At 40.3% G+C, this 21,880-nt stretch overlaps 1 protein-coding gene across 3 annotated transcripts in view; it reads left to right on the forward strand.

The window, feature by feature from the left end:
* The first annotated feature begins 72 nt into the window (after positions 1 to 72).
* rusc1 (RUN and SH3 domain containing 1) overlaps positions 73 to 21,880 on the forward strand; it is a 32,018-nt gene continuing 10,210 nt past the window's right edge. The window contains exons 1-8 of one of the 3 annotated variants that reach the window (XM_041792969.1): positions 73 to 128; positions 5,569 to 8,864; positions 15,751 to 16,575; positions 17,501 to 17,623; positions 17,714 to 17,790; positions 20,011 to 20,185; positions 20,482 to 20,587; positions 21,429 to 21,475. In XM_041792969.1, coding sequence (XP_041648903.1) covers positions 5,696 to 8,864; positions 15,751 to 16,575; positions 17,501 to 17,623; positions 17,714 to 17,790; positions 20,011 to 20,185; positions 20,482 to 20,587; positions 21,429 to 21,475 — 4,522 coding nt within the window. In that variant the 5' untranslated portion in view covers positions 73 to 128; positions 5,569 to 5,695. Of the gene's footprint in view, positions 129 to 1,144; positions 1,267 to 5,568; positions 8,865 to 15,750; positions 16,576 to 17,500; positions 17,624 to 17,713; positions 17,791 to 20,010; positions 20,186 to 20,481; positions 20,588 to 21,428; positions 21,476 to 21,880 lie in introns of those variants that run through there. The other 2 variants (XM_041792968.1, XM_041792970.1) reach the window with 2 other exon arrangements.

Consider the following 21,880-nt stretch of genomic DNA (forward strand, 5'->3'; position numbering starts at 1 on the left):
TTAATGGAAAACTACTTAAGAAGGAAGTTCTACATTATTAAGCAGGACACAGGTTTCAAGCAATATGGGAAAGAAAAAGGATCTCTCTGCTGCCGAAAAGTGTCAAATAGTGCAATGCCTTGAACAAGGTATGAAAACATTAGATATTTCAAGAAAACTTAAGCGTGATCATCGTACTATGAAGAAATTTGTGGCTGATTCAGTTTGTGAAGATAAAGGCATAATGAGGAAGGTTTCTGCCAGACAAATTCACTGGATTAAGAGAGCAGTTGCTAAAATGCCATTACAAAGCAGCAAACAGGTATTTGAAGCTGCTGGTGACTTTGGAGTCCCACAAACCACAAGGTGTAGGATCCTCCAGAGGCTTGCAGTTGTCCTTAAACATTAAAAAAAACATTTTGAATGTGTTTCAGGATGTTGGAAGGGGGGCATTCAGTAAGTAAGGCCAGGTATGAACTAGACTTTTCACTAAAAGCTCTGGAGGTCTTTGAAAAATCCCTTTAGAATGATCAGAGATATCCCAGACCTAAAAAATCCCCTTAAATTTCCCCAAATTTCCAAGACATTATCAATAACTTCTGTTAAATTCCAAAAATTCAATCTACCCCAAAATGTCTTCAAATATTCCGGCCAAACTTTTCAGTAAACTTTCCTGAAAAGCCAAAAGGTATACATAAATTTTCACCAGAAATTCCATGAAAATTCCTGAAGATTTTCAGGCAAATACTTAAAGTTTTAAAGCAAATTCCGGCCAAAATTTCTAATCAAATGACCAAAATTTTCAAATTAAACACTACTGAAATTGTCTGACATTATGACGCCAATTTGGTACAAAACAAAGTGCCTGAAGAGATGGGAGGCAAAATTCCCACGACTAGCACTGTTTGGTGTTTGAATACAACATTAAGAAAATGTTCTGAGTATTTTTAGGTATCATTATAAAATCGCACCCATAGCTGGGTAACGATTGGTGGGACATAAAAATAAATTGACAACATAAAATTCAAATAGACATCAATTCATGACCAAGGACACAAAACAGATCACTTTTAAACGCCTAAAGTTAAATTGGATTTGGGGATCAGGCAAACAAGGGGTGTGGTTTGGTCAGGCTGGTGGAGGAGAGAGGGGGAATTGTTGGATGCTCGCGCGAGAAGACAGCTGCTGAGGCTGTTACCGTCGTAGAGAGATTCACATTCACTCGGACTGCTATGTGAGGGACTCACTGAGATGGAGACCTTCATCCATCTTTACCTCAATCTGACCGTGAGTTGAATCTTAATATATTATTATTTATATCACTTTCACTTGATTGGTTTTTTTATACACATTTAGAGCTCAGTCTGGTGAGCGAAACCGTCTGATTGTCACACTGAGCCTGCGTAGATCAAGAAACAAACGATCCCGCTATTTACGGGGATGTTTATTGAAGCGTTGTGCATAAAATTAACCGTTATTTTCCCCTTTTATCTGAAATGCTTTCTCATGTTGAATAATTTAGTTATAATTCGGGCGGATGGGCCTGTATATCAGGACGATGCGGCTGGAGGTACCCCCTCCTCCCCTCCCTCTCCTCCCATCCTCCCAGTCTCCATCAGCTCTGTGGGATCAATACATACACTATACACAGGACGGGTTAAATTACACATGATGGTAGCCTGTGTTCTACCGTACTTTGTGGACTCTTAAGGTCATTATTCCGACGACAGGCCCGATGTTAGCACTCTAGTGTTTAATATTCCTCAGTGATGTGAAGGGCACTGTGGAGGGATATATGAGCTATAGCCCTCGGTATATGGGCTTATAAAGGCACTGTTGTTCACTGCTGCTGCATGATTATTTCATGCTCCAGTTAAATTTTCCTTATTTTCAGTCTTTGCTCCAGGTACTGTTTCTTTAACGACGTTTCTTTTCATGTAGAGCTGGTTCTGCTTCTTGTCAGCCTGTAAGGATGGACTGGCACAGATGGAGACAGCTTGAATACTGTAAACTCATGAAAATCAGAGCCCAGTGAGGCTGAACACAACCCTCTCACATGATGACTGACAGTTATTAGACTTTGAATTAGCTGATAATGATTATCACAGGAGGCTTTTCATGTGATTTCTGTGTGGGTTGTGTTTTGAATTTCAATAGAAAGATAGCACATCTGAACACCATGAAAATAGGACACCATGAGACAAGTCAGACCTGCAGCAAAGGAGCACACAAAAGCTGTGGCATTCATTTTTTTTTCTTTAATGTCAACTGATTTTTTTGTAGATTCTGGATGGTTCCATAAAATATGTTTCAAATGGTAAATACCTTTGTAGAAATACTGTTGCAGCCATTGTCTGCAGATCTGACAAACAAAAACAACATTTTTAAAATCATAAACAGATTTGATCAGTTATTTTCTATGCTAGATTGGAAAGTAGAGTACTGTGCAGAACTTATAGGCATGATTGTGCCAAAAATGTAGGCTGAAGTGAGGCGTAGATATGGCAAGTAAGGCCCCTGAGGGCACCATCAGGTAGGAAGGAGGATTGACACAACCTTCGTCATGCTGTGGATGTCCTAGCATATTACCAGAGGAATTGGAAAATATTATGTTGAAACAATAACAAAGCCCACATCTTTAGGGCAGAGTAGGGGCGGGTAAGGCAATTATCGTGGCCTAAGGCAGAGGTTCCCAAACTTTCCAGCCTGCAACTGCTGTAATACTGAGACCTGGGGACCCTGTTTGTTACTGTTAGACCTGGGGACCCCCTCTGACTCCGGAGGTGGTTAAAGGTGCGCACAGTGGTGCATACTGGAAGATAGTTGTGAGCAGACTTAAATATTATTTATTTCTTGGCAATGCTTTGATTTGAGTATAAATCTCAAGATATGATTTTAGTTTTGTTTTTAAATGAACTACTTTCATACATATATTTTCAAAATTCTGGGTAAAATATACTATTTTAAATAATTTGAAAATGGTCTTTGTTTTATGGAAGCCATCCAGTGATCCCTCCTCTTACTGTCTTGTAACCCCATGGGTGTGCCACTACCCTGGCCTGGGTACCTGTCCAAGTGAATGTCCCAAGGGCCAGAAAACCACAGGCAGTGTCACCAGGGGTTAAAAGGCCCAGGTAAAAGTTACAAAATTGACATTGGCCACTGAGGGACACACATGTCGACATGTGTTGAGCTTGACTCTGAGCCCCTCCATCACGGTTTGTGGCATATCAGCCCCCTTGATTAATCCTTAGCGTCCTACATGCCTAAAACTTATGCACTTGGCTGTCAGATAAAAGTAAAACAGAAGAAAAAGAGACATTATTTTTTCCTAAGGTGACATGTCCAAGGTCCAAGTCTGTTTTTTTCCACCAGTCCGAGACTTAAATATGCCCTGTTCAGATGCGTGTGTAGATTTTTTTTTTTTTTTTTTACCAGGATGGCCAAACTACATTAACTTCAATGGGACTGCATGAAGTCAGTGGTGTGATGTCTTTTCTTACTGCAATATACTGAAATTACAAAATCAGAGTGAAAAGGCCTATGGGACTCCTAATGTTTAGTTGGGTGTTAAAAGCAATATAATCGTACATGTATTAAGTCATTTATGATTTATAGTTTTGTGTATTTCATGCCCTGTTCAGTGTGATTTAAGCATGTGTTCAGTTAATAAATGTGACTATAAGTGTGTGTACATTTGAGAGTTTGAATAGTTAAAGCAAAGCTTCTGTAAGTCTTAACATGAATGCTACATTAACTTACAGAGTCTCCATCTGGGTGCCATTCGTCACATGCCAATTAACTTCAAAATCTATAGTAATACGAGAAGCTCAAAACAAAACAGGAAGTTATTCCAGACAAATGCAGTAAGATTCTATTGGCTTCATTATGGACAATTGACATTTGGACCTTGAAATCATATTTAATTGTTCTGTTTTTACATCTTGGGCCCACATTATAAGTGAAAAAATATTATGTGCAATGTCATTTTCACTATCATAGAGATCATCTGTAACAACATATTTCTTGTAAATCCAAAATTAAGTACTTTTTTTGCCACTATTTTTTCCATCGCTACTCTCAGGGTTGTAGATAACTCACTTAACTGTAATCTAACTCAGTGTTTCTGAAATGGTGTACCTTGAGTCAAATATAGGTGTGCCATTGGAATTTGTGCAGCAATACATTATTCCTACCACTACACAACAACTATTGTTACTGTTACATGTTTTAAAGAGGCTATTTTATATGAATATATGAATATTATGGGCCTTGTGATTTTGATTTGACCTGAGGTATGCCTTAGAAAAAGGGTTGATAAGCATTGATCTAAATGCTTGAAAACAGTGTGTAAGCATGTTAAATGAACAAAAGCAATGCTTTTGTGAAAAAAAAAAAAAAATCATATTTATGGCAATAAATTCAGACTTTTGTGGTGTGTGAATTACAAAAATTTCTGTTGCAACAAAGAAGAGAATGCAAATGTAACTGTCCCGCTCTATTCCTGAGTATGACTTATTAATTTCAAAGCAATTTATCATTTTTCATCATTTTTTATTTCAAGGGTTAGGGTTAGGGTTAGAGTAAAAAATGCATATTCACCATGTTATGATACAATCAAAACCGATGTGAAAAAGAGACAAGGAAGTGCAGAGGATTTCAAAGCAACAGTCAAAAGAGGCAACATTCAACACTCAAAAAGAAGATTCTCATCCAAAGTCAAAATTTATAGTACTAGAAAAAAAGAAATGTGGCATTTAAATGCAAGCAGCCTGTGGGAGCATAACCCAGAAAGATGATTTTAACATGAATCTTCCCCCTTAAGGCAAGCTGCTAATCCTGGTTCAGGATTTTTTTTTTGAAGATATATTTTTGGGCGTTTTGTGCTTTAATTTTACAGAAGAGGACAGTGGAAAGAATCAGAGACAGGGATGAGAGAATGGGAGTAACACGTGTGGGAAAGAGGCCGCAGACCAGACTTGAACCTGGGCCGCCCATACATGGGGCGTGACCTAACTGCTAGGCCATCTGCGCCCCCCAGTTTAGGATTTTGTGACATCTTCAGGGATAGTGTGTCTGATTTCAAGGATGCTTGTCAAGGATGCTTGACCCCTCTTTGGAAATGCCCCTTGTTGTTCTGTTTACTTTTGTTAGAGATTGAAATAGTTAGGCTCATAATTAAATCAAAAGGGTTGAATAAGAGCTTATTAGGAAACTTGGAAACTTTGACAGTTAATTTAATATCTGAGAAACCACTCATGGTCTTTCCGTTGAACTAATTGTTTCAGCTCATTTTTTCTGAAGTGTCGGATGATTATTTATCATGGCCTATTATTCTTTAATAGGACTCTCTGTGTGAGCAAGTGTGTATTCTTATCACTGCTGTCTCCTCACAGGACTTCAGCTGTGATAATTATAAAATAGAGAGCCCAAAAGCAGTTGAGATTTAATAACCAGTCGACATGATGGGTTTAACTTCAAAGGCTTGGCCTAAAATGACACGTGTAGCAGGAAGCAGGAAAAACTGTCTTTGAAGAGCAGAATTTGCTCGCAGTGGTTATTCACCATGTGTCTCCTTTGATATTACAGGATCTTGGGATCCAGGCCAAGATGTGACCGTCACGACGCGTCATAGTTTGGATCCTTCCAGCCTTTACAACACTTGTTTCTATAGCAACAGAAGTATCATAGCATCCTAAGAAACCCTGTTTCCAGGATGCAATCCTCCTCTCAGCCTCCAAAGCCGCGCCGCTTTGACAGCAGCAGACGGACCAATACTTCAGCTGGACCAAAGTCTAGTGGCGCCGGTTTTCAAAGGGAGGATAAAAACATGAACACAATCACTACGTCCTCCCCTCGCCGGGCTACGAAAGGCCCCACTGCAGCCACCAGGTCCAGGGTGGGGGTGCAGCCTCGAGCTCCGGTAAGCCAGTCCAGGTTTAGCGCTCAAAAAGCAGGTTCCGCCGTCTCCAAAACAGTTAAACCCAAACCAAGGAGTTCTCACGCATCTGCAGCGAACAAAATTGCGGCTGCAGCAGCCCCTCCTCCCCTCCCCTCCGTTCTTCCTCTCGACCCGAACTGCAACGAACCGAGCCTCCCGTGTCTATGCTGCGACGGGCGCTCACCACAGGATAACAACAGCATGTTCAACCACAATCACAACAACAACAACACCATCTCTATCAGACAGCAACTGCAGCTACCACCTCCTCCACCACCCCAATTGCCCCAGAGGCATGATGGGATGGGAGCCAAGGAGCAGTCGCAGCCTGCCTCAGAAGCACACGCCAAGAAGGAGCCCTCTGCCTGCCCTGCTGCCAGTCTGGAATGCAAAAACACAGATGAATGCGGCAATCTTGATAACAAGAAGCATTTGAAAGTGGAGGAAGAGGAAGACGAGGAAGAAAGCAGCGGGGATATTGACATTGACGATGATGACAATGATGATGACGATGATGATGATGACACCCTGGTACCATCATGCTGTGACTGTCCTCCCTCCCTCCTAGAGTTCTCGCTCTCCTCCTCTACCTCATCGTCTTCTACTTCCATCAGTTCCTGCTCTGATCTGGAGTCTGACTGTGCGGATCAATCAGCCTCCATCTGCTCCTCTCACGACCAAGATGATTTATCCATCGCTCTGTCCCCTAAAAGCCAGTCTCCTGATTGCCAGCCCCCTGCACGCTCACCCCCATCCCTCCCTCTTAGCCGCAACCCCTTCTCCTTAACACCACATTCCCAGAACTCCCCCTGCTCCCCGGATGAGGGCTACCCCTCCGCTCTCGACTCCCCCTCTCCTGACTATCTAGGTGTCAAGGGTGATTCTGAGGTAGTAAAACTCGGCCTGCTTGACTTTCTTGAGTCAGTTGGGGAGTTTGGGAAAATGGAGCGCTTCAGCCAGGTAATCCAAGTGGCTCGCTGGGATCTGGAAGGGGAGCAACACTGGGATGTTCTAAGGGATCGGCTTGATCACCTGGATTGCTTAGAGAAGGTGAACAGGGAGATCAAACTGGTCTACATCGCTAGGCTCCATGAAAAAGGGTTTGATCTTGGAGATCTGGAAGAGCAGGATCTCTCAGATGTCATGGATGAAATGGGAAACATCGACATTCCCTGGAAACTGTATAAAAATCGAGGAGGAATGATGGGAGAGTCTCAGGAGTTTTCAGACGCAGGAGTCGACCTAACTGCTCCATCAGATTGTGACGATCCTCTTGCTCCAGATTCCCTCACCCCCTCCCCAGTTGAGCCACCACCCAGACCCCCCAAACCCCCTGTGCGTCATGCCAGCGTGAGCTCTGACCTGCACACCTACATCAATATCAGCAGGGAGACCACCTCCATGGCCGTCTCCACCTCCCCTACTATGACTACCTTCTCCCCTAACTCCTCATCCCCAACATTCACCACTTTTAGGTGTGAGAAACCCCTACCCCCATCTCCACCCTCCATTCCTCCACTCCCTGCCTCCAAACCAGTCCCTTACCTCACCCTCTACACCACTCCTTCCCCACCTCCAGCTGTCCCCACCCCAACTCCTCCGATTCCTCCCCCTCGGAAACGCCACCTTGCTCGGAAGGAGGCCCAGCGCCTTGCTGCTCTTCAAGCTGAACAGGAAAAGACCCCCCTCTCCCTTCCTCCTCCTACTACACGACCCCCACCTCTGCCTCCTCCACCTGTGATCTCAGTGTCTTCCTCATCTCCCCCTGCCATACCACCTCCACCCACCCTGCCGCCTCCTCCGTCCTTCCACGCACTGGATGTAGAGATTCGTAAGCTGCTAATGCTCGCTGGGTTGACCCAAGCTGAGCTCCTTAAACTCAGCCCTGAGCTTGGAGTTTGTGTTGGAGGGTTGGAGGATGAGGTAGATGGAGGTGATGCTGAGCTGCATGAGTTTAGACTAAAAGGAAGGGAAGAGGAGGGGAAGCACTCAGAGATCATAGCCAGAGATGCATGGAGCAGTAGAGGCAAGCTGTGTGAAGATGGAAGAGGAGATGAAGCCGAAGAAGGCAGGAAGAAAGAGGAAAACAAGGACACACAAAGAACCACATCATTTACTGAGATGGCAAGGAGGAGGAAGCGGAACCATGGTCTGAGCTCTGACCATTACTACAGCACCAACCTTAGCAATACACATGAAACAAAGGCAAAGAACATGGACTATGGGTTATTCCAGTATCCTACTGTCTTTCCAGATTCACCTCCACCTCCCCCTCCTCCTCGTCCCTTACCGCCAATACCCCCCTCTCAGCCACCCCCCAAAGTCAGCACTCTCCCTGCCAATTCTGCACAACCTGAGAAATTTGATTGGCTCATAGCTTTCACACCCGAATGTGAAGGCCCACCTCAGTCTCGTATTTTGGACATGAAAAAATCTCATATGGAAGCTCCAAAGAAGCTCCAGTCATCTCCTCCCAAAACCACAACCTTTAAAGAGCTGCGCCGTAACAAGAGCGCCTCCCCACCAACAAAAGTGATCACTGACCCCGAACCCGACCCAACAGTTATAACGCCAGACCCAGATATACTCTACAACCTGAGGTGGAGGAGAGAGAAGGAGGGCAGCGATGGTCAGCAGTGGGAGTACACCTCTCAGGCTCAGGCCTTCTTCATGCAGCCGCCACCGGCTCTCACCTCCATGGCCGCTCTGAAGGAGATGCTCCAGAGGGCGGACAAGGAGGGGGGACGACTGGAGCTGTGCCCGTCTCAGAAGATCGGATCCTCCATTAGTGACAGCAGCCTGTGGACCATGGGCAAAGAGTGGGAGTGTGAGCAAGTTAAAAGTGAGGAAAAGGAACAAAAAGAGGAGAAAGAGGAGAGGAAGGTGATGGTGGAGGTGAGAGGACGAGCCGATGGAGGACGGACATTCGAGTCAAGAACGTCCGGTGAGTATGGAGCCACTGAAACAATAACATGATGACACATTTTGTGTGTATGTGCATTTTTTTTGTTTTGATTAGGAGAGCAGAGTCGTTTGCATGCTGCAACCAGCAAGCTTTCCAGTTAACTGATCTGATACCTAAATCAATTACCTCCAAAAGGTGAGGAATGAAAGAAACTATGACAAACAATAACAGTGTAATACTAGCATAATGTAAGGTTAGTGCTTACAAAATGTCAATCACAATAAACGTCATAGCAAGCAGATCAATCCTTACAAGTAATAACGATCACTAGGCAGTAATGGAGCTGGACTCTGGACCTCCCTCAGACTTTAAGAAGTTTCCAGAGAGTAGGAATATAAAACATTCTGTGGCTGGATGAAGTAAATAACCTCTTTCAGAGTTGTCTTTTTCATATTTTGTTTATTTCTATGATGTCATTAATGTTTAACCTGGACAGACGTATGCCAAGGTCTGTAAACAGAAACACAAATAACCATGTGTCTCCTCTTCAGTTACTTTATATTGCACACATGTTACAGCGCCACTTTAAAGATTGAATAGTTACTGTTTGATTGCATTTTTAGTCCGATGTGCTACCCTTACATGGACTGTCAGACTGAGTTAGGTTACTTGAAGTTTCTGTATCAGATTAGTAATTGGTATCCAGACGTTTTGAACCCAAAGCATCTAAATGGGGCTCTCAATCAAAACAATTGCAAAAGATGACAAATAGAGATGTGCTGCTCAGCTCCAACCATCTTCATTGTGGTTTATTCTTTTGAATTGAGGGCTCTCTTCAACAGAAATATTGTGTATTTACTAAACAGTATTTTTTTTTTTTTTGTTTCATGGATGATTTTTACAAGTGTCCATTTGATGCACTGATACAACTTTTTCAGACCAAGTTCAAGAGCTCAAATGATGAAAAATTACATCCAGTACACTGCAGTGTTTCAAGTGTACAAGTACTTAGGCTTGGTATTGACACCAATACCAGATATTAGCATAGGTATCTTTGCATCTCTAGTGAAACTCGTCCATAAAACGCCATAAAACGTCCATAAAAAGCTCATAGATTGTTTTTTACTACAAAGCTAATATTAGCTATATTAGCTTTAGCTATATTTGCTAAAGCTCAGGTAGCTAAAGCTAACTTAGCTACATTGGTTTAGGTAGTTACGTTAACTATGCAGCTTTATTAGATCTAGCAAAAGCTAACAAGCCCAAAATGAAAGAAGGGCTGTACTTAGCTCTCAGATGCCCTTTCTTGCAGACCATTAATGTGAGACGCTGCATCTTTCAGAAGGGAAATTAGATCAACATTACAGTTAGGTTAGGGCAAAGGTTAAGATTAGGTTAAGGGTTAGGATACCAGAAGTTAAAAATCAAAAGCCTTAATTGCAGTTGAGTAAACAGTCTGCTTATAGGAAAAAGCTTGTCCTCCTTGGAAACACTCTAAGGTAGCTCAGTTATCTATGTAGCTCTGTTAGCCACGTAAGCTACGTAATTAACAAAGTTACAAAGCTAAAATAGCCAATGCTAAAGCTCACAAAGATCATGGATATCTATATTAACAAAGCTGCAAAACTAACATTAGCTATGTAGGCTATGTAGCTTAGTTATTTATGTATATATGTTAGCTTTAGTTTTGTTTGCGCAAGCTAATTTAGCTTCATTGGCTTGCAAAGAGATGGGCCATCTGATATCTGTGGCCTGCAGCCAGATGGTCTTGGTTACAGGAGGAGCATGTGCAGCAATGTGCAGATACAGGCAGAGAATAATCATCACGACATGTAAACAGCGCAAAACATAAATGAGATACAGCCAGAGTACAGCAACTTCTTGTAGCAGTCTTAAACATAACTTCAAGTCTTCCCAGGGTAACAATAAACATGTTGTGTATGTCGCTTTTATTGAGGCAAAACATTCTGCATTACAACTAGAAAAAACAAGAATTTCTCTGGCTTTAAAACTGTTGGAAATATTTGAGGTAGTATACGCACTTGGCTAATAATGCAAGTCACTTATACAAGTTGTCATTTTTCACAAACATCTTCATTTTCCTCTTAAAGTATCATACAGTATTTCCTACAAAATAGCTCTGTGTAATTTATACAACCTCATAACTCTGGGCTGAGCAGACGATGGAGTGAGACAGTAAATACAAAAGACAAATAGTCAGCTTGTTAACTTTGGGGGAAGCACAAATGATATCCTTGAACAGTACAGAGGACCAAAACAGAAACCAAGGGAGTCGAAATGTTGACTCATTTATAGAGATGATGTATGGAAAGAGAGCAAAGACATGTGGGACGATCATGAGTCACAGAGAAGGATGATGTAAGACATGATAAATGATGAAGGGGATACACAGACAGAGGAAGGGGATAAAAACAGTGGTATCTTGAGTTTGAACAGAAGTTAGCAGTAAGAAGATGGAGGGCGACAAAAGAGCGAAGGGAGTGAGGGTGATGTGAGGAGAAATAGGAGGTTGGAAACTTTCCAGCCAGCATTTCCTGCACTGGTTATCGGCGTGTGATGTCATCACTGCCTTATTCAATTATTCATCCACTCCTCAGACCAACGGGAGAAGGATAATGGAGTGCCGACTGAGCTCACAACCTTTCTCATCCACCACTAACTCACTGCTTAACTCTCCTCTTATTCATTTCTAGCTATGTGTCCTTAAATCGCTACCTTTCTCTGCATCTTTACTAGTTTTAGATCCTGTTAGAGTGGGATGTTTTACTTGCTGCCCATCCTCTCTCTCCAATACCATCCACCCATGCTCCCAAGAGTGGCACAGATAGCTAAGATCAAGTTACTCATCTAATAGAGAACTGCAGTAGGCTCTATAGTCATCAAGGGTTCAAGTGCTAATGCTCAGCTCTGGTAAGCTATACTGTATTTGAACTTGTTCATATTCTTGCAAGAGAAAATTTCATATTTTATCAGCTCAATTAACTCTGAGAGACAGACAATGAGCTGAAGCTTCAAGCAAGCTTTATCTGTACAGTGCACACAAAAATGATGCAAAAACAGTTTGACATAGGATCAAAATAATATGCATCAATAGAAATTGAAAGAAGTAAAAAAACAGAAATTGAGCTTATGAAGATGTTAACAATACAAAAATAATACATATAGACATATATACACATATAGATCTATTGTAAAATAATTAAACTCTTAAGTGTCGGAGTACTTTTACAAGTAAGTGCTCATGCGACAGGATGAGATGTTTCATTTTCAACTAATCAGTGCTCAGATATGCAAGATAAAGATCAACACAATAAAATATAGTATCAGTTCTAACTGACTGCATTTTTATCAGTTTAACACTTTGATACAATAAAACAACATACACAAATACATTAGTATAAAATGGTCAAGTATTACTTAGAACATTCAGTGTTTTATCATAGCTGAAAAAAGTTAAATTATAATTATAAATGCAGCACATGTGTGGACCTTTTTTCATTATTAGACACTTATTTAAGACAATAAAAGCTTATCTTCACACATGGATGTTTTAATGTGTTTAAATCATGTTCCATTACATCATTTGAAAGCATCCAGTTTTAGAATAAATGTGATTTCAATCAAATTTTTACTCATTGTGAAACAAGAACTATAACAAATAAAAGTGACTTGATAGATGATAAAGATAATTGATTAATTAGATGACTTAGGCATATAGTGATTATGGACTGTAACGAACCCTCTGATTGGCCGAGGATATAGGCAATTTGGCCAAAAAATGACTTATGCAATGTTGCTATATATTTCATATCCACTACTAGCACTGACAAATATAATTAACTTTCTCTTTTGATGTCATTTGGAGTAGGATAACATCCACTTTAGAACAATTAAAGTATCACATATTATGACATCACATATAATGATTTATCTTGATTTGGACGTTGCTGATATGTAGCTCTTTTCCTCTTGCTTCTGCCTGCCTTCTGTCTTTGCTCTGAGCCTTTATATGTCCTTATATGGGTATAAAAGGGTGTTTATCTGGGCTAATTAGGAGCTTGGCATACATCAACTTAAGAACACAGGTGCAAACTATTAAGCAGTTTAAGAATGTGTCCTAAATCCCACAAAAGCTTCTCTTACCAACAAATGTATGAAAAGTCCTAAGAAGATATTGGTGAATGAGGCCCATAGATTCCAGACTTTGAGGGTTTAAATCTACATGACACAAAAGTTACTAAACACCCCATTAGTGAATTCCTCCTTATAGGGAAGTTTATGTTTATGTTGAAAGGTATTTTTTTATTTTAGGATGACACACTGTTGATATTACTTTAAAGAAGTAATGTTAAAAAAGGGGGGGGGGGCATGTTGCAACTTTCATTCAAGCTATTTTATTAAGTTAACTATAGTAAAAAGTTAACCAGCTGTCATTAAATGACCAGTTGGATGTCTGGCATTTGATAAATTACTTTTACCTCTGTCAGATGTTTGTCTTTTTACTTAAATTCAGAATGTTAAAAATACTAACAGAACCTGATATCTATGGAAAATAAGTTTAAGAGTATATGGATATAAAACAGAAAATACTTGTCATTGCTGATGTGGGACAAATTCAAGCTGTTTCAGTACACTTGACTCATGATACCACTCAAACATTAGTTTTACTGCATGTCCAGTTTGGGGTCATCGTTGGGGCTAGAGCCGATCACAGCAGTCACTGAACGAGAGGCAGAGTACACATAGGACTGGTCTCTATTCAACCACAGGGCTGACATTTATACTCTCATATTCACACTACACACAATTTAAAGTCACCAGTAAACCTAACAAGCATGTTTATGGGCTGTAAACAACACACACAATACAAAACATAGCATATTGAGCTCAAAATATGATTTAATCACATTTCTTTATGATTACCTTATTTTTATAAAGTCATGATATTGAAGTCAGTTTATGAATGACAAGTTTATCACTCAGTTGTCTGACATCAACAATCCAAAATATTTATTTTTCTTATATCTTTGTTTGAAGTTTCAATTATGATCTTGAAAGTTACCTAGTTAAAACTGCTGGTTATTTATTATATTATATAATTTTTTATTCTATTCTATTCTATTCTATTCTATTCTATTCTATTCTATTCTTAAATTCATACTATATTATATTGTTTTATATTTTATATTGTATTGTAATATATTATATTATTTTTTATTATATTACATCATTTTATATTATATTAAATTTTATTATATTATATTATTTTATGCTATATTATATCATATATTATTTTATATTATAGATTTTGAATATAGCTGGCGTCGGCAAAAACTACTTATCTCCAAAATTACCTCTTTTCAGGGAATAAAAAAACACTAATAATTTAACACTGAATTGTCATAGTCAGTATCCTTTTGACACTTTATATCACTTTGAAATTTGTTCAAACTCACTCACAGATGTAAAGGGTGACCAATAGCATATATATATATATGTATATATATATATATATATATATATATATATATATATAATTTTTTTTTTTTTTCAAATCCATTTAAATGTCTCATATTTGTATAGATTATCTTAAATGAATTGTATGGTATTATTACAACCCTTATTAGAAATATTCAAAAATAGAAGTAGGACAGCAGAAATGATCCAGCTGAAACATAAAATGAAAGAAGAGTAGAAGAGAAGAAGAGCAGAGTATCATCGAAGTGTTTTATGAAAAAATACACAAGCATTGGACACATGTGGTCCTGTACTTTAGCATCATCTGATGACTTGATCTTTGCTTTCTGCTTCTGTGATTCAAATAAATTACAGATTAATGAAGGAACAAAGGGAACAAACCAGAAATAGGTGCGTACACCTTTAAGAGCCCAAGGGGTGGATCCTAATAAATGAGCCAATTGCTGAGAGCTAGTGACAGAAAAATAGGAAGTATCATGTGTTGGTTTTTGTTCAAAGACAGCTCAAGTCTAGCAAAGGTATGGTTGCTTTTCAGCTCGTTCTGTAGCTCATAGCTCAGCTGGCCGTCACAGGTAATTGAGTGTAATGAAAATAGTGTCTTCATGCTCTTTAACTTTATGGAGATAGACACGGTGATTGAGCAGGAGTGAACAGAAGAGTGTATCTCTGTATCTGTTGACTGACTCAGCATTATAGAGTACTGGTGGAGAGGAGAGGGAGGGTAGAGAGAGACGAAGAAAACAAAGGCAGAGAGAAGATGATCCAGAGGTGATGATGGCATGCACTGCAGTGAAGTAAGAGAAAATAGTTAGATTGACTCACTGCTTTTACTTCATATTCATAGCTCTTTGGACAGGCAGGAAGTCAAAGTGAAAGCAGATGCCATAAAGAAAACTCTGATCCTACGATTAATCTTTAGGATTGATGGTGGCGTTTTAATCATGGAGTCACTGGTGAATGAGTGGCTGATTGACGGAGTAATAATTTAAAATGTGCAGCAAAGAGCCTCCTGAACGCTGACGCTTTTATGGCAGCGGTATCATTTCCGGTTGTGTCAAACCCTCCTTAATAAAAGACTGTGGTTATCGCTCTTCATAAATCAACTCCATTGATTCTCATACACTGTCTGTGTAAGTGTCAATCAACTTGTTTAAACGATGCATTACTGCATGATATTTCATGATGATGTTTGATGCTGGAATACATTCATGAATGTGCATTTTTCTCCTGACAGACTCTAACATTTTCTGCATCTCTCTCTCTTTCCCATTTCATTGCCACATTTTTTTCCTAATTTTTCTCGCCTATCCATCCCATTCTGTTGTTAACATTATTTGTCCACTTTTCTCCTCCATATCACTCTGCTTGTGCGCTTCTCCTCCCGCTCATGCACCTTATATTTTTTTTAACCCCCTCCAATAAGCAGTTTCCTCCCCCCCGCTGTCCCTCGCCCAGTCCTCCCAACCCTACTTCCTCCACGCTGCCCTCCCTCCCTTTCGTCCTGGCTACTGTAACTCCCAGCCCTTTGCAGATCCCAGACCCAGCAGCCATGCAGGCGGGGAGTCCACAGACAAACACTGCAGCACTCAGCAGGGCCCGGCTGACAGCTCGGCTTGTGTCCACAGAGATGTTTCCAGCTCTGATATAAGCTCTGGGTTTAACTATGAATCCCTGGCTGATTTTGGCGTAGACTCCCCTCAAGATGATGGAGATTTCTTTAACACTTACAAGGATTTGGAGTCTGACTCCATCTGTAATTTTGACTCTCTCTACTGCAGTGAATCTGACTCTCACACTAAGTCAGACACAAATGATAGTGGTACCACAGACGCTCCAGGTTGCACTACCCCATATAAGAACATTGATGTCATGATGACATATTCAAACAGCATCAGCGCTATGGATTCACTGCATTCAGGCAAACACTCACACCCAGATAAGGAAAGAACATCTAAAGAGCTCCCTCCTCTCCCCACATATTACCTCTACCACCCTAAAAACTGCCCTCTACACAGGGGTGCTCCGCCCCGACTCTCCCCTATCGGAGCCCTCTCCCCTCCTGTTCGCTCTGGAGCACCCCCTCCAGGCACAGCTGGCTCCACCCTCAGCTCACCGCTTTTCCCTCGCTCTCATACCCTACCTGCCCTCGCTGCTCCCCTCTACTATCCAAACCTCTACCCTCCTATCCCGCCGCGGGCGCCCCCCTTACCCCCAAAACTCTACCAGGCTCCTCCACAGTCACGTGTGGCGAGTAAGACTTCTCTCTACATCTAACAAACCCTCTCTCTTTATGTCTGTCATCTTGCTTGCATGCTTGTCTGTCTTTGGCCCTCACTTTTGTCACCTCTTCGACTTGGCTGGTTCTGCAGATTTGAAAGAACAGTGTAACCGTAGATGTTTTATGTATCAGGAGTCAGCTCTCTGCAGGTAACCTGATACGTCTTATCTACAGGCTGCTTTCAAATCTGCAAAGGGCCTACAGACGGGTAACAGCTGCTGCTGTCAGAGGGTGTCTGGAGTCCCTCTCATCACTCTCTTCCTCTTTGTCTTTCTCCCTGTCCGTTTATCTGTGTGTCAGTCACCCTGTTGTTTGTGTTTTTGCATGATGTGATAAAATGGACACATGCATTTCATGCCAGGCTTATCCAAAGAAGATTTAGATGTGTGTATTTTGGTCAGTTATAAAATAATGTTAGTCTTAAATATGTCTGTATTTATATAACTTGATTATATAAATCCCCCTTTGCACTTTAATGTAATTGTTTCTTGCCTGACTAGTGCTGTAGCATATACAGTTGCTTCACCCTGCAGCTCCTCCTGTGTATTTCTCCGCTTTTTTAAGTATGTATGAGTGTATTTGTGTGTCTGAGTGTGAGTCAACATTAATGCATGGGATCCTGTTTATCCCTGCTGTATACAGAAAGTCGTTCTCACAGATCCAGATGTTGAAAACCGGTTACAGTAAACAAATATTCACAGGATGTCCTCGCACTATGTTTGTTGCCAGTCGTACCATCTGCTTCTAACTGCCTCCTCCAATGCTTCTCATTGCTTAATTGCTCCCACTAATAACCCAGATATTTTAGTTAAAGTGTAACTGTCTGTGCTGATTAATCCTGCCTCTCTTCAATTATAATTGTTTAGTAAGTAATTTCTTTCTTTGCTGTCAATGGTAGCCGTTCGCAGCGTGTCATTCGCTGGCTCCGTACAGAAGACAGGGACTTCCTGGATGGGCGAAGATGTGAAGCTTCCAATGAGAGGTCTGGGCCTGTCCTCTCTGTTCCTGCAGGAGAAAAAAGGTGTGTATGCTGATCCAGCTGTGTGTCTTTGTTTCTTATGTATTAAGCTTTCTCTCAGTCTAACAGAAGATTATTGTTTTATCTCTGCAGCACTGGTCAGTGCAGTCAGTGTGGCAGTGGAAGCCATCTTGGCCCAGTTCAGCTCTTCTCGGACAGTCGTTCAGAAGGTTAGTCACTGCTGGAGTCAGTTTTATTGTTTTGATCAAATCCCTTTCTTTTTGTTTGTATTACTTTATTACAATAATAAAAGATTAATTATTCCAGCTGTTCCATTTGAGTGTAAAGTGAGGTTCATTTCATATTTATAAAGGCTGTGAGAAGTATTAATCTGGGTTTGAAATTGACTCAGATTAATAGTGCTTTGTCATTATGAGCTACAAATGTAGTCCAAACCATCTACTATTTTTTTATGCCTGAAACAGTTCCAGAAAGTGGATGTTAAAGTGAGTCACATCATGCTGCAGGAACAGACTTTTACAGGCAGAAAATCCTGATGAGTGTTAGCTTTGACTCTAAAAAGACAGTAGGTTGAGGTAGTTTATTAAAATGTACTATTAGGGGTCCACTGAAAGTGATTTTGTTTTTTTTTAGTTAATAAGACAGATGGCTGATCTTTGGAACCCATATAGATTTATTATAAGATACAGTGTACTTAATGTGGCAAAAGTAAAATGGCATGATTAAAAAAATGAAGTAAAATAAACAGCAACAAGCCTTAGCGCTCTCAGCCAGAGAAACATCACAGAGCAGTGGCAGCAAGAAAACAGGAAGTGATGCCATACACTCACTGCATCAGTGGCACCCAGGCTTAAGTGTTGATTGGCTAGTACTCATGTAACATCTAGCAAATCAGATTGTGTTGTGTGCAGGACATTTACTGAGACTGTGGAGAGTGAATAAAGCCATAGTGGAGCAAAAGTAGCACAATTTAGATTAATTCATTTTATCAATTATCAGTAAAATAAACTTATGATACTGATAACCAGCCAAATGTTAAATATCTGTCTCAAAAATGGACTAGCTCAATAACCAGCCAACCTCTATATACTACCTATACATATATTGGACAAAATTGTATATATTCAGGTGATTAAGTACTTATTGAGATAGATTTACTCATAAAAATTATGCTTCATTTTTACCAAGTTTGTTCTGCTATATGCTACTAGGCTAAATATCACACAATATACCTTTAAGCTGCAAGATTTCCCAAGGCTGACTGCTGCAGACCATAGAAAGCCCGAGTGCGTGACGTTTTTTTGGATTGCAGATGTGAAAAAAATGCATTCGAGAATAATGGACCCAGTGTGTAAAGACCTTTACTGTGGGACACCGTCTCTGTCAGAAAGGAAGCCTGCAATTTTCTGGTACACCATATTTCTAGTTTTAGATTTTTTTCCAATTAAACTTTATTCAGAAACAAAGTCTGGCAGCTACAGTCATGAAAAAATGCAATTCAAGCATTAAAGACTAAGCAATATTTCATTAATAAAACAGAAATAAAGGTCAGTGGTCTAACCCACCAACAGGGGCTTGCTTTAATTTCGTTGGCTTTAGCTTAAGGTAATAGCTGCTCTAGCTACACAGTTCATGTTACTTTGTTAGCCAGTGTAGCTAAGTCAGCTTTAGCAAGGTGAGCTTTAGCAAATGTATCTTAAGCTAATGTAGTTACATAAGCTACATAGAAAACGTAGCTATGTAGCTTTCGTTAGCTACTTAGCTCTGGGGGTGGTGCTTTGTCTGCCCTGATGGTGCCCAAATTAGATTGGCGCATATGATAAAATATTTATAAAGCAGTGTATACAAGGGTCTTTTAATGGGAAAAACATTTATAGTATTTCTTTGGTATTATTTATATGATATAATGTCTTTTTAAAAATGAGAAAGCTGTAAAAATACTGACAAGGTTTGGGCCTCAATATGTCTTGGTAAAAATAAGGTATTCTATTTTTGTCACAGATACACCAAAGAAGATTTAAACAAATTACTTTTTTTTCAGTAAAGGCAGCACCACAGGGTAATTTGTATCATCATATTTTTTTGTTCATATTCTATTTTTTCTCAATCTTTTCCTCCTTGTTTTTGTTCTACATATTTTCTACGTCTCTCCTCAGTCTTTCATAGTAAACAGGGTATTAAACTCTTAGACAGCCCATCTTGTAGTATTAAGAAATTCGAATGACTTCACCCCCCTCCCTGAAAAATCATGTCTCATCACATCACATTGACCCTCATTACACGCGGTTTCTCAAACCCTCATTTGTGTCCCATTTTCTCCCTCCCTCTTCCTTGAATCATCCACTCTGATTCACTCTCTGTCTCTCGCTGCACATCCTCATGCTGTTCCATTTTCTTCTCTCCTCCCTCTTTTTATCCTCTCCGCTCAGGCCTTATCAGGAGACAGCACTATAAATCCATCTCTGGGCCGCCTGGTGCTGCAGTGCCTCTGCCCTGCCCTGCACAGCCTGCTGACTGATGGCTTGAAACCCCACCAGAGTGACCTGATTGCAGGCAGGAGGCCAAACTCTGCCTGGGGTCTGGTCCAGGCCTCCACACGACCAGGTATCATACAAAGAAAATTAGCACTTAGAGACTATTTTTCTCTGTTATATTCCCTCTGGATGATAATGATAAGCTCTGGATTTAGTCTTTTCCCATACGTCAGCCGATACTTGTGGATTTTAGTGTCTGAAATGCTGAATAAAGCAAACAACAGGATGCAGATATCGATTGGTCTATTAGTGCCAAGTTTCTCTGCAATTTTTTGCTCAAGGTTGTAAATTTTTCCATTGATCCCTCTCTCCCTCTCCCTCTCTTTACATCCATTTCCTCCGCTTCCTCTCAACTCACTTATTCAGGTCCAAAAACACAAGCCCTGTTCAACCTTCAAGTTCGAGTTGGAGAGCTGCCGCAGCTCAGACAAAGCAAACACAGGTTCAACGCTTTCCTGCTCGGCCTCCTGAAGTAAGTTTAGTTTACTGTACTTTAGCTGTTTCACAAAGAAAAATACTGATTCATATGTGGGTGTGGTAGACTTCTTTTGGTGGCTTGTACAAAAAACAATAGCATAAACAAAATTCTGCAAACACAGAAAGTCACAGAAACCAAGGCAACAGAGTAAAAACCAGTTGATTTTTTTTTTAGATTACTTTGATATTTTTTGTAACAGCATGTATACCAAGCAGCTGAAACCCAATCACAACCTTCAGATAAGCTACTGCCGCATATATTTCCACCCAAAAGGAGGGTGCATACGAATATATAGCATAACATTGTCAACATGTGTTTTTTTAATTGCAGGGCAACTAGAAAGTAGATATGCTAAACTGAATATGACATAAATGAAAAAAATAACATCAATATGCATTTACACATCCTCAAAAGAAGTCCAGATACTGCAAAAGGAGCCCAATTGTTGAATTTCAGGGAAATCAGCAAAAGAAGCAAGAGATTTTGCTGTACCCATAATAAGCCCATCAGCTTAATGTTTCTGCTGAATTTCTCAAAGATATCTCAGAGTTTCATGTGTTCATGCCAAACTTTCTTTTGACTACTTGAACTTTTCCTGTTAGCATGTGACGGCTCCTGCTAAGCACAAGAAAGCGATTAGTTATATTTTTAAATCCTTATCTTTTTAAGGGCTTCATGAGAGCTGACCAAAAAATGAACCATACAAAATAATGTAAATGATGGCTCCTGATACTCTCTTATAATCATAAAAGTTAGCTGATCATTTTGGATATTTATTTTCATTTTCCTGTACCGCTTCGTATCCTCATTTCCTTTTCCCTTGTTTTTCCTTAAGTACCAAGCGTCTTGATTTCTGGCTGTCTCACCTTCAGTCCTGCAGTGGTAAGTTTGCCTCACTTCCTTGTGTCTCATTTTTCTTCAGTCTGGTGGATGCTGCATTAGTAACCAGAGGGGGCACAATTTCACTGATGGACCAGGATAAACATCTTAGTTCTTTAGTGTTATCCTTAGTTCTGATGGAAATTCCCATGTACAGGCATAAACAAATCGTGAGGTGCCTTAAGATTCCCACCTCTAATAGCCCTTACATTTTTTAACTGAGATGATTTTTTTTGACCTCATTGGAGTCTGGGATGCAACTCTCAGGGACCTAGACCCTGAGGTCTACCAATCAGTTTCACCTCATCGTCCCTAAAACCAGATTCAAAACCCAAGGTGATCCAGCCTTTTCTGTGGTGGCTCCTAAATTGTGGAACGAACTTCCTCTTAAAATCAAAATTCCCACAA

This window comes from Cheilinus undulatus, linkage group 8, assembly GCF_018320785.1.
Source record: "Cheilinus undulatus linkage group 8, ASM1832078v1, whole genome shotgun sequence".
Taxonomy (NCBI): Eukaryota; Metazoa; Chordata; class Actinopteri; order Labriformes; family Labridae; genus Cheilinus; species Cheilinus undulatus.